The sequence below is a fragment of the Hyperoodon ampullatus genome (assembly GCF_949752795.1).
Source record: "Hyperoodon ampullatus genome assembly, chromosome: 11".
Lineage (NCBI taxonomy): Eukaryota > Metazoa > Chordata > Mammalia > Artiodactyla > Ziphiidae > Hyperoodon > Hyperoodon ampullatus.
In genome coordinates, this window is record NC_136924.1 from 13,808,114 (window position 1) to 13,820,465 (window position 12,352).

Below are 12,352 nucleotides of genomic sequence, written 5' to 3' on the forward strand. Positions count from 1 at the left end.
TAAATATGGGTTCGTTCCATTGACGTGGTTCAATGGAATCTAGTTTTTAGAATTAAACAGGCTTGGCTCCAAATCCAAGCTCTTCCACTTACTTGCAATTTTTTTCCCTTTTAATCTTGGGCAAGTGTTCTTAATCTCTCTGAACTTTAGTTTCCTTATTTGTTAAAAAAAAATGATATCAATAATAATAGCTACTTCATAACATTTTTTTGGTTTTTTGCTAGAATCAAATGAGATATTCCTGTGCAGTTTGTGGCCTGGTGCCTCATCTATAGTGAGTAATCAACGGATATTAACTTATTAGCTAGTCTTATTACTTCATTCTTTCTCTTATTTTTTTTTTTGGCCGTGCCCCGTGGCATGTGGGATCTTAGTTCCTGGACCAGGGATCAAACCCATGCCCCGTGCATTGGAAGTGTGGAGTCTTAGCCACTGGACTGCCAGGGAAGTCCCCTATCCTTTCTCTTCTTAAGTAGCTTGTCTTTTGGCCTATTTTGTATAACTGTTGCCTTTCGTAGAAAGGGGAGAAAGATAAAGGGGGTAAAATTGGAGGAAAATTTTGTTTAATTTGCTAAGAGTGCTTGCGAGTGTTAAAGAAGGTAGATTGTGTATAAATAAGGCAGTTAAGGTATTAAGCTCTATTATTTTAATTCATTTATTCATGCAAGCCCTATAGCCAAAGGCAGGAACTGTGAACAATGAATTTATGTCTTACAGCACGTGGATTTGCTGAAAGCTTCCATGATTCACTGTTCTTGCAGAGAAGGAACTGATTATTTACTAAGAGCAAGTCCCTGTGCCCTTACACAGCCTATCTCACTTGATCATGACATCAGTACTACCAATAGATCAGTTATTTCTGCACCCATTTTAAAGATTGGGAGAGAAAAGTTCAGAGAGAAACACTTACTGAAGGGCACACTGCTAGTAAGCAGCCGAACCACTACTACATTTGATTCAGTCCAGTGTTTTCTGTATTCTCACATGCCCACCAGTTTCACTTAGTAAATAATAGTGCACATTCACTGAAAATTAATACTGTAAATGCGGAACAAAGTAGCCTTTCTAATCATCAACCAGACACATCTGTGTATAACAGAGCCAGGACAGTAGTTAAAATTTGCCTTCTGTTAAAAAAAAAAAAAAAAGAAAAAGGCTTCTAAAAAAGGTTATTGGCACTTAACAACCTGAAATCAGGCATTTATTTATTCAACAACATTCCATCTGTGTTCACTGAACCTCTAGTATGAGCCACTCTGCTAGGTAACTGGAATCACAAAATTTTTGTTGCCAACTATTACAGGCAAGTGTTTTTAATATCTGAATTGTGTTTGTTTTTGATTTAATGTTCCTATAAGCAGAACGTGTATCTTTGAGGTTCTGAATAGGCCGCACTAATACACTGTGGTAGTGCCAGCTAAATCTCTTTGGGTGTTAATCATGACCATAAAACACTTGGAGTTGGCAGGTTAAAGACCTTTTCCTCATCTGTGAATTGGGGTTTAAAAAAACAGTACCTAACTCCCTGAAGACAAGTTCTTTGATTCATCTTGGAACTGTTTTCTCAGTGCCATTTTGGCATGATCTTATTTTCAGGGTGATTTGATTTTACAAAACAATCATGAAAGTATTTAAAATGGATACACATTTAAATGTCAAATGCTTGACACAGACTGTAGTAAATTTCATTCCTTCAAGCTGAATCGTTTATGTGTGACATTTATACAGAAATGCCAACAATAAATGGTCAAATCGATAAAAGTCTATGGAATTGTTTAAGAATAAGAAAGATCCAAATTTCAAACGGGGAACTATTTTTTATAGTCCACTATTTTCTAGTACTAAGATGTAGAGTACCATTATGACCATAGTACATTATAAACAAATGTGTCCTAAACTTTTAAAGTATTTTCCTGGGCAGGGGTTAAGAATTAGAAAAAACAAAACTGTTACAATTTGTTGCGTAACAATGGAAAGATTATATAAACCCTATTTTGTCGTTGGATGCTTTTCTACATAGAATTAATTTCATTCAGTACTAAAAACATTATACTAATATCCTCCTTTTAATTCTTCATGAACGTTTTCTAACTGCTTTATTATCCCTGCATTTTAGCAACCCCTTTGCACCACCTGGAAGCAGAAAGCACCAGCCCAGCTCCTTTTACTGTGATAATTTATCTTTCTAACAAACAGTAGAATGACCTGTGTTAGCTCTCCACCTAACAGAATGCATCAGAGATCTCTGGGTAGGGCCGGCTGAAGATCACAGCTTTCTAAACTCGCCAGAGATCCAAACTAAAGCAATCACAGAGGTTTCAGTCGGTCATCAAAAATGGAAATCCCTAACGTGTTGACTATTTCAGAAGTGTTAAACTGTAGGTTTAACACAGAACCATAAATAACGATGTGTGACTGCCGGGGTTTGTTTTGCAATCCTTGGGTTTTCTAGATCACATTAGAAACCATTTTATATGAAGCACCTCTACCCTGCCTCCCTCCCCCCATCCAAAGTTCTGCAGTGAATGTAAATTTTAACAGGCATCCATATGGACAACGCATACCAGGAAGGGTGCAAGGCCTTTATAAACACAACCTACTTTCTTTGCAACACTCTTCTTGGAAATCAAGGAATCTGTGTTTTCACAAGGTAGCTGTCTAGGAAGGCTTTGAGAAAGGGACCCCAAGTAAACAGTGGAAAACTCAGCACAACGGAGTTCCTCACAATAGACAACCACTATTAAGCTGTAATTTTTAGAGGCAACCTGGTTTAGTACCACTCAAACACTGGCACTTAGAAGAAACAGGCCAATTACAAGATGTGATTCAGCCCTGGACTTTAGTAAAGGCATTTAAATGGAAAGGTCCTTGGCTTCAGAGATTTCAAATCCAGGGGAAAAAGAGGCAAAAGTGCTAAGCACCCACAGGGCTTTTAAACAAAAGATGAACTGCTCCTGAAAGGGCAACAGAGTATGTGTATGCAAGACCAACAACGGCCCCCTTCAGGCTGTGCTCTACCCTCCCTGGCCTCCAGTGGGGGCACAGTATGCAGTCAGGGTACATTATACAGTGGGGATGCCCTTGCTGCAAAGGTGAAGGAGGCTGGGGCTTACTTTTTCAAGTGAGCACTGACGATGGCTTTGCTCTTGCTCTCGTCTCGTGCGCCCTTTTGCATGGTCACCCTAGAGAGAGGAAAGGCATTCTTTGCAAGGCCACTGTCAGGTTTTTGAGCTGCTGTCTGTGCACCAGGAACACAGAAAAGGCACCCTAACTGCCCCCTTAGAGACTACATTCTAATCAGCAGCACTCCAAGCCCCAAGGCAACAGCTACACCTGCAAAGTCAAGTGCTGAATTTCTTCATCCAGATAAATGAAAGATAGCTACTGCTACTTTTTTTAAGTGTCTGTATCATTGCCTCAATGCTGAACATGGCTTTAGCAGGAAGTTCACTAGATTTTGCTAGTGCTTAGAGCAGAAGAGAATTATCGTCATTGTCACGGCTCTATTTTCTACGGAAATCGTGGTCTCTTGCCTGGAGGAGGGGGTCCAGACCTGCAAAAAGTCAGGGCAAGGAGAGACTGAGACTCGGCAACGTGCCATCCACAGAAACTGTCTTTCCCAGAGGCAGAAGGGCTGCTCCCTCCTTTCTCAGCCTCTGTGTCTCCAGCTGCAGACCTCTCTCCTTCACTCTTCTTCTCAGGATTAACTCTAGGGCACAATATTACTGAGGCTCAGTGACTTGCCCAAGACTTGCCCAAGACTACGAAGATCCAGTGACCGGCCCTGGAGCCAGAGCCAAGTGCAGGGTCCGTACCTCTGATTCCCTCCACGAAAGTTGTTTCCACTACAGGATCGAATTCTCTCCATTTCTACTTCACGCACACAGATATTGGAGACCACAGGGGTAGAAACAATAAGCAAATATGGGGAGGCAGACATTCATTAGTTATGTAAGATGACCTCCTCTGGCTGTCTGACTTTGCCTTATGATTCTTCTTCACTTAGAGGATTTAAAAAGATTGGAAGAGAGAAAGTAAAGATCGCCTTCAACTATGGATATTGCCAAAATAGCAAGTGCAAATACCATTCTTGTTATAGAGAAATATAAAGTAGCAGGTGAAAAGGCTAAAAGTAGAACAGTCTAAGTTGAAATCTCCTTCATTTCTCCCCATTGGCTGCTTTATTATCATAAAACAATGGTTAAAATTTCTATTGACACCAAAGCAATGACTACATGAATCTCAGAACCAAAGGAAGCTAAAATGCCATGTGGTTCAAACATCTATTTTACTAGTACCTTAGACATAGAGAATTTGAGAACTGGAAGGTACTTAGAAATCACCTAGCCCTACTCTCTCATTTTACAGTGGAGGAAACTGAGGTCAAATGCCTTCCCGAAGTCATACAACATAGTATCTGCGCTCATAAATGAACTCCATCCCCTAATACCCAAGTCAATGTGGCAGCCTAGAAAAAATAGTAAAACGTAGTCAAAAGACAAAGAGAGTTACGTAACAGACAGTTTTCCTTTAGGTGACACACACTGCAATTTTAGAAAAAGATCCATGAGGCCTAATTATAAGAAAATCACGTCCTATCACCTCCATTTTTCTGGACAGAAGGAAATAGGTAGAGATGGGATAATGACAATTCTCTCCAACTCCCAGCCCCTGTAAACAGTTTTTAGCATGCCCATAATTAAGTGAAAAGACAAAAACATCTCACTGCATCTATAAATCAGTAAGGCTATAGTCAATGGTTTCTATGAGACAAAGTCTAAACAAAATAACCCTGAAAACAGCATATATTATAAAAGCATCCTGGTGTTCCTTCAATTTGTTTTATAAATTGTTCTGACTACACAGGTGACTAACACCAAAAAGACAGTCTCCTGCAGCTGCTCATGATTCATGTACTAGAAAACAAAGATAAAAGATCACTCCTCACAGATTTATATCCAAATGCCTTACCCTAATTTACAAAAGGGAACATTAAGGTAACTAAGAAAAAAAAAATCTCCCAAACTTGCATAATGAAAAAAATTAAAATGTCACCACATGTTGCCTGGTAAAGACAATAAAGACACCCTGCAGACATGAATGCTTGTCCTCACTCTGAAGAGCAAGTTCAAGAACACCAAGGACAGGAAACTGATCCAGTCTCTTTAGTCTAAAATGAAATAAAATAAACCCTCAGAATCAGACAAGGGGAACTCAGAAAGCAAAAGTATGGAAATATGAAAGTGAATCAGAGATGGTGATTATATTCCCATTTTCTATTCCTATTTTCAATTTTAACTCTCTTATTTTCACTTTTTAAGAAAAACTTTAAAGCATTTATCATCTCTCCTGCCACAGGTAGCCTTTCTTTTCACACATTCCTGATATGATAGTACAAACAGGTATCTGTTTATAAGGCTCAATGCAGAGATCCAGATTTACGAAAATTGGGTCTCTGTGCTTTGATGGTTAAGCAACATCTACCTGCAAAAGCTAGTTTTTTTCTGGCTTTTAAGTTAGTGGGCAGGCAATTCTCTTCTCAGGGATAATAAATTCAGACTGTAACTACAGTAAGCCACTGTGCTGGGATACAGACATATATAAAATCTCATTTAATCCTTACAGATCTTTATAATTACTTTATAATCATTGTACAGATTGCAAAATGGAAATCCCAAGAAGTTAAACCATGTGCCTAAAGTCATCTGTCTTACCAGTGGTAAAACAGGAATTAGAATCAAAGTCTTGAAAAGCTAGAACCTAAGATCTCTCCACTATATCTCAGGTGTTCCCTAGACATGGTTGGGGAAGGGCACACGCAGTGGGGCTCGCCGGACCATGCAAGAAACCTCCAGTTTCAGACTAGCTATTTGGGGAGAATTTTTTTTAATGTTATTGATGTTGATGGAAAGATTTCAATAACCCTATCATTATAGAATAAATGTGATTCATAACTTGCTGTCTCCAAATCAGCAGTTAGATATAAATAAAATTTGGCGATTTTAATTGGTTTGGCTCAGGCCTTCAGACTTCCATATGGTTATTTTCCTTGTTTTATGTTGCATGTAATCGACTTAGCACTTGAGTTTTAAAGTCTTGGCAGAATCTATCAATTAAAAGCTACAAAAATTAGGATTGTTCAAAGCACACATTCCAAATGGAGTGATTTTAAGGACAAAATTTTAAAATGCTCTTTTCATAAATGTTACATTTTTCTGTAAACTTGCATCATCACCCAGATGACAAACTTCATACAGACAAAAGAGGGATATTTTCTCTGGAAAAACAAAAGCTAATAAACATTCTATTTGCCTCTTCTGAGAACTAATGTGTGCCTAAGATGGCCTTTTCTACACCGTTTGCCAGATGAATTTTTCCTGTCTTAATATTTCTAAAACTGACAGCAGTCATGAAAACTCTCACAGACCAGACCATCTCAAAACTAAAATGTAAGTACAACATCAATAAACATGGAGCCAGCCCTGTTAAACTGATAACACTTCTCTAATTGGTCTTGCAAATTAATGTCCAATTGTTATTTAATATATCAGTTTATCAGAGTATTACATTGAAAAAAAATGATTATACATTGAAATAGATGTTCTTTCTAAGCCAGAGACACAATTCCCTTCAGAAAACATAAAACCACACAATATGGATAAAATACATTCAGAAATCTGAAAAATGCAAAATGTTTTCATTTCTGTAGACTTGTGACTAAACTTATTGTTAAAATTGCTGCTCACGACTATTGCCCGTGTAATTATTTCCCATATGCTAAAAGTTCATCACACATGCTAAATAAATTAAAGAATCATTTATCAAACCTCAAGTGGTTGTTGGTGAATTTCTGCATTTATTTAGCTTGACTGAAAGTCCAGAATGCCTGGTGTCCCTGTGATTCTTGGAGAGCTGCACAATTCAAGTGTATTTTTAAAATTATCATTAAATTCTCATTTTATATCTTGGGTAATGGAAGGGTACACAACTGTTTGTTTTAAAACAGAACTCTGGAGTTGATGCCATCTTTATAAATGATTATTTAAACTATTGAATGTTAATAGATATTCCTCCCTGGCAAGTATAACATTAGATTCAGTAGAACAATCTTACGTCTTAATGTCAGATTTCCTTATGCTACTCTCCATCCATACAGAGGTGCACAGGAAATTCCTTTGTAACTTTTGGATTAGAAAATTTAACAATATGAATGAGGATCTAAGCACCCTCCTCCATTTCCACTGATTATTTCATGGATTTCATGCTATTTCCAGGGTCCCCTTTTTCTGTGGCAAGAATGTGGAATTGCTAGAAGTATCTTTAAAGGAAACCTTGAAGGTCATTAGATCCCAGGCAATGAATGCCTTCATTCACCAAGGGCACTGCCCTCCTTTGCCTTCAGTCCTTTAACAGCAGCAAGTTCCCCCAAAGGGCTTGCACTTTTACTCGGCCTGAGCAGGTCACATTTCTAAAATACTTAGCTGTCTGCAGTGTCTCTGGTCAGCAGTACTGAGTCACTAACACCAAGGAGTTTCAGGCTAGTTTGACCTCTTTCTAGTTTTCAATGAAATTATCCCATGTAATCCAATTTACACAGCCATTTAATCAAAGTGAGAAAGGAGATTACAGAGCTCACATTTGTTTTGCAAAACAAGGGTGCAAGGATCATCAATCCTACTGACTCTCAAAGCGACTTGATAGTACATCGCCCCCCTTTGGATTGTTGGTCATTAACCTGATCTGTCTCCAGTGATCTTGTTTAAATAGGAACGTTTAGGCTCTTTTCCTGAACTACAAGGTAGCGGTTTCTCCACCCACATCTCACCACTACCATTCACGTGAGCAGATGCTACTATAACAAAGAATTGGTTCCCCTTCCGCCCATGCTTATTATTCCACAAAGCAGAAAGCATGTACGAATCAAGTAATTATGTTAAAACTTCTCTTCTGTTGCCAGTCTTTAACATTTGCATTTCAACCACCCACTGTAGTGATCCCAGGTGCTTTGCCTATAAACTAATCTGCTTACAGGAGAGGAACTTGCGCTCCTCTCCTCTTCGGTCTTGGGCAGCTGCCCTAGAGACTACACAAACCTTTCTGCCAGGCCACGTCCCTCCCTCCTGCCCTTTTCCACACAGGTGCAATGGGCTCGAGTCTTCCTCCTCCCCTCTGAATGGGTACCCTTCCCAGGTCTAGACACTTATTTAAAATATGACACTAAGTATGTCATTAAATAAAGCATTTTCAGCACATTCTAAACTGAAGATCTGGACAAACCTTCCCCTCCACCACCACCACCACCACTTCCACCCCTTCGACACACTTCAGGAACTGCAATCTCCGACAGCACCTCTGGGGGGTGAAAGGGCAGCCTTACCCAACCCGCGGCAGATAACAGAAAAATTCCTAAGGGGAGAAGTAAGTAGAGGTAAGACCTGCAGTGGCAAAAAGAACTGTGCATGGGAGTACAGTGGCGGCCCTTTCTAAACGACAATACAGATATCTGCTGCAAGAAAAAAAAAAAAAAACACTAATTGTACCCCTGGACGGTGCTTTACCACTATGCTTCTGTATAACGCACAATTTTGCAGCACTGGGAATTACCTCAATAACTACCATCAGAGGTGCCCATTAACACACACAAACAACTTTTTCTCTTCTGAAATGGAAGAAAGTGGGTGCAATGTGGAGGTATTACCCCCTCTAGAGCTCTCTTGCCTAAAGCCGCAAACCTGGCAGACGCCGCGCGAGTCAAGTTTCCCGGGGCTGGCCGGGCAGGTTCTCCGCCCAGCCGAACGCGGCCACTAAGGAACTCTGCGTTGGCTAAGTTCCAGCGGCTGCACCCGCGTCCGCACGAGCCAGGTACCCACCCAGGGGCTGCACAAAAATCTGGGTGCGCGAGCGAGCGTGGCGCCTGGGGAGCTGTTGTAATGTCCCCGAAATCCACGGGAAAATGTCTCCGGTGCAAAGACATGCCTTTCAGTAATCACTTAAACTCTCCGGCCAAAGAACAGATCCTTCCATCTTACAGGAACTGCGGCTCCCGACTGACAGCTCCCAACTTAAGGGCTGCAGCTCCAAACTTGACACAAGCTCCCTCTCATCACTCCCACTCCTCTCCCAGGCTCACCCGGGCCGGGCGGCTGGGGCTCGCACGCCACGCCCGCCTCCCCAGCGCCCTCCAGGCTCTTCCGGCAGGCACAGCCCCGAACGCCCCGGCACTTGGGGCCGGGACGCGCCGGCCTCCAGGCGCGATTTTCTTGGAGAGCCGGCGAGCTCCCGGGCGCGCCCTACTCACTTGTGTCTTCTTCATAAGGAAAGGCAGCGCTGTGATCCAGCCCAGGCAGCGGTGTGGCAACTCCGTTTAGCTGTTCTGGAGCTCCAGCATATTGCATGAGCAGCGGTTGCAGATAGTCCACGCATTGGGTAGCCCGAGCGCAGCGCCCTCTCCACTGCCCGTGCTTCGCGCAGCGCTCCCAGTCCCGGCGAGAGGCGGCGAGTGAAGCCCGGGCTGGGGAGCCGCCAGCACTTTTATACAGCTCCCTCCCGCCTACTCCGGACACGCCTCCTTCCCTTCCGGAGCTCCGGGGAAGCAAGACTGGGCTGGGGCACGGGAGGGAGACCCGGGAGGGCGGCCGGAGCCCCGCGAATACACCAGAGTTGGACAAATCAAGCCAAGCGCGTCCCCTCGCCGGGGGGCCACCAGGGCGCGGGGGTGCCGAGGGTGAAGCTGGACACCATGCAGCCGCCGCTCGCGCTGCACGCGGGTAGTGGAGAATCCCTGCTGGGCCTCTCAGCCCCGCCGGGGCTCACCTGGCACCGCCGGGGGACGGAAGAAGTACCTCGCGCGCTGGCGAGGGCCCGGAGCTCCCTCTTTTCTGTAGAGGCGGTGCGGGAGAGGTCACTGGGGGCCTAGCAAACAATTCGCCCCGTCCTGCTTTAAGGAAATGTTTTTAAAGCTTAATTAGGATCTATATAGTTAGGCCATTGTCTTACCCTTGTTTTTTTTTAACAATTACTTTAGTGAATGAATACTCATTGAAATAATTGTTGACTCAGGATTGAATACTGCTAAGGGAGATGCCGTTTCCAGAATGGTTTACTGTTGCTTCTTTAGAAATTAAGATTGAAAGGAAGCGATAGGTTATTAAACGTGGAGATCACCAACCCAGCCAGAGTTTTGAAAACTGTACTTTTTTGCTGGAGAAGGTTTTGGAGTCGGAAAGATAATGCAACAACAATAATAGTAGATAAAACCATTATATGATGCACTTAATTACATACCAGGCGCGTGCTAAGTACTTTACAGAGATTATCTCATCAAATCTTTTCCATAAATCTATTGTATAGGTCCTGTCATTTTTATTCCCAGTTTATAGTTGATGAAACAGTCTTAGGTCAATTTTCCCAAACCACAGCTAGGAAATGGCAGAACTTAATTTGAATCCAGAGCCCTGGCTATACAGCTTTTTGTTTGTTTCTTTGTCTGGGGCTTCGTTGAGTCTTTGCTGCTGCGTGTGGGCTTTCTCTACTTGCCGGATCTGGGGGCTACTCTTAGTTGCGGTGCTCGGGCTTCACATTGCGGTGGCTTCTCTTGCTGCGCAGCATGGGCTCTAGGCCTGCGGGGCTTCAATAGTTGTGCCTCGAGGGCTCTAGAGCGCAGGCTCAGCGAGCCATGTGAGATCTTCCCGGACCAGAGATCAAACACGTGTCCCCTGCATTGGCAGGCGGATTCTTAGCCACTGCGCCACCAGGGAAGTCCCCTATAGAGCTTTTAAAAAATACTTAAAACAAATATTAACTCTCCAAACCCCTCCCCCTGCCCTCCCACCCCCCCCCGCTTTTTTTTTAGTCTGCGCTGTGTCTTCATTGCCGCAGGCGGGCTCCAAAACCCTTTTATATTTGTTCTTACAACTGGAGAACACTAAAAAGCATTTTATTAATTTTTTAAAAGAAAATATTTACTAGACATTAACATCAATAGTCTATGAAATAAGGATAATGTGTAAATTTAGGAATTAGGTATTTTAATAAGAGAGTAGGATTCCAAATTTGCCTTAATTAGTTCAGTGTGCCTTTTTAAAAAAAGAATATGCCAAACCTATAACCATGAGAAACAAGAAACTAGGTAAAATTTGAAGCTCACTGTGTTAATTTTCTATCACTGCTGTAACAAATAACCAAAACTTAATCGCTTTAAACAACACAAATTCATTATCTTACAGTTTGCAGGTGAGAAGTCCAAAATGGATCTCCCTGGGCTAAATGTTGGCAGGGCTGTGTTCCCTATAGAAGCTCTAGAGAGTTCCTTTTCTTGCCTTTCCAGGCTTCTAGAAGCTATCCAGATTTTTTGGCTCATAGCCTCCTTCCTCTTCAAAGTCAGTTGTGAGTTGAGTCCTCACATCACCCACTCAGCCCTTCCTTTCTGTCTCCTTCCACTTCTAAGGACCTTGTGATTACCTTGGGCCCACCTGGATAATCCAGGCTATACTCCCTAAATCAGCTGATTAGCACCATTAATGCCATCTGCAATCTTAATTCCCCTCTGCTATTAAGCATAGCCTATTGACAGGTTCTGGGGATTAGGATATTGACATCTTTGGGCGTGGCAGGTGTGCATTATTCTCGCCACCACACTCAATAGCGAACAAATTCAGGGAGAACATGGAGTGGAAATGTGGGCTTGTTATGTCACTATGCATCCTCCATCAAGTGCTTCACTCCAAGTGGCTACAGAGCTCTGACTAGGAGACTACCTCCCCCTCCATGGTTACGAAAATAAATGTTTGAAAAACCCGAAAGTTCACAGTATTAAATAATTACTTTTACTTTCAATCAAAACAGTGCTACAAACCATTTTAAGCAGAAGTGAAAAGAAGTCCGAAAACAGAAGCAAATGCGGCGGTATATGAAAATCATCTAACTAATGACTCCTCTCTGCCAATCCCAATCTGAACACAGCCAGCCTTAAGGAATAATTTTGGTCTGCCAGAATCTTCCAAAGAGTTGCATATATATTATGCACAAAGGAGTTACACTCCTGAAATGTATCATTATGGTCTAATGGAAAGGGAAAGGAGTTTGAGAAAGGTTGATTCTATTTCAGGCTCTGTTGCAGGCTCTATGACCTTGCCACCAATCAGGGGTTTAGCAGCGTGGCATGCATAACTGCAAAGGCTCCCCAGGTGACTGTAGGTGCTGCACTGATGAACATCTTTGTTTATTTTACCAAATGAGTATAAATTAAAATGTGTATTTTTAAAATGTATATAATATATACATGTATAACACACATATATCAAACAGATGATTCCAAGTTGATTATTGCTTAGAAAGAAGAAATTTGAAGGGT

The 12,352-nt window shown here is 42.0% G+C and overlaps 1 protein-coding gene across 1 annotated transcript in view; it reads right to left on the minus strand.

The window, feature by feature from the left end:
- KITLG (KIT ligand) overlaps positions 1 to 8,974 on the minus strand; it is a gene marked incomplete at both ends in the record, with an annotated part of 87,186 nt that extends 78,212 nt beyond the window's left edge. The window contains 2 exons of the mRNA XM_079714241.1: positions 8,278 to 8,406; positions 8,719 to 8,974. Of these exons, the coding sequence (XP_079570367.1) occupies positions 8,278 to 8,406; positions 8,719 to 8,974 (385 nt within the window). The remainder of the gene's footprint in view (positions 1 to 8,277; positions 8,407 to 8,718) is intronic.
- Between the last annotated feature and the right edge of the window lie 3,378 nt (positions 8,975 to 12,352).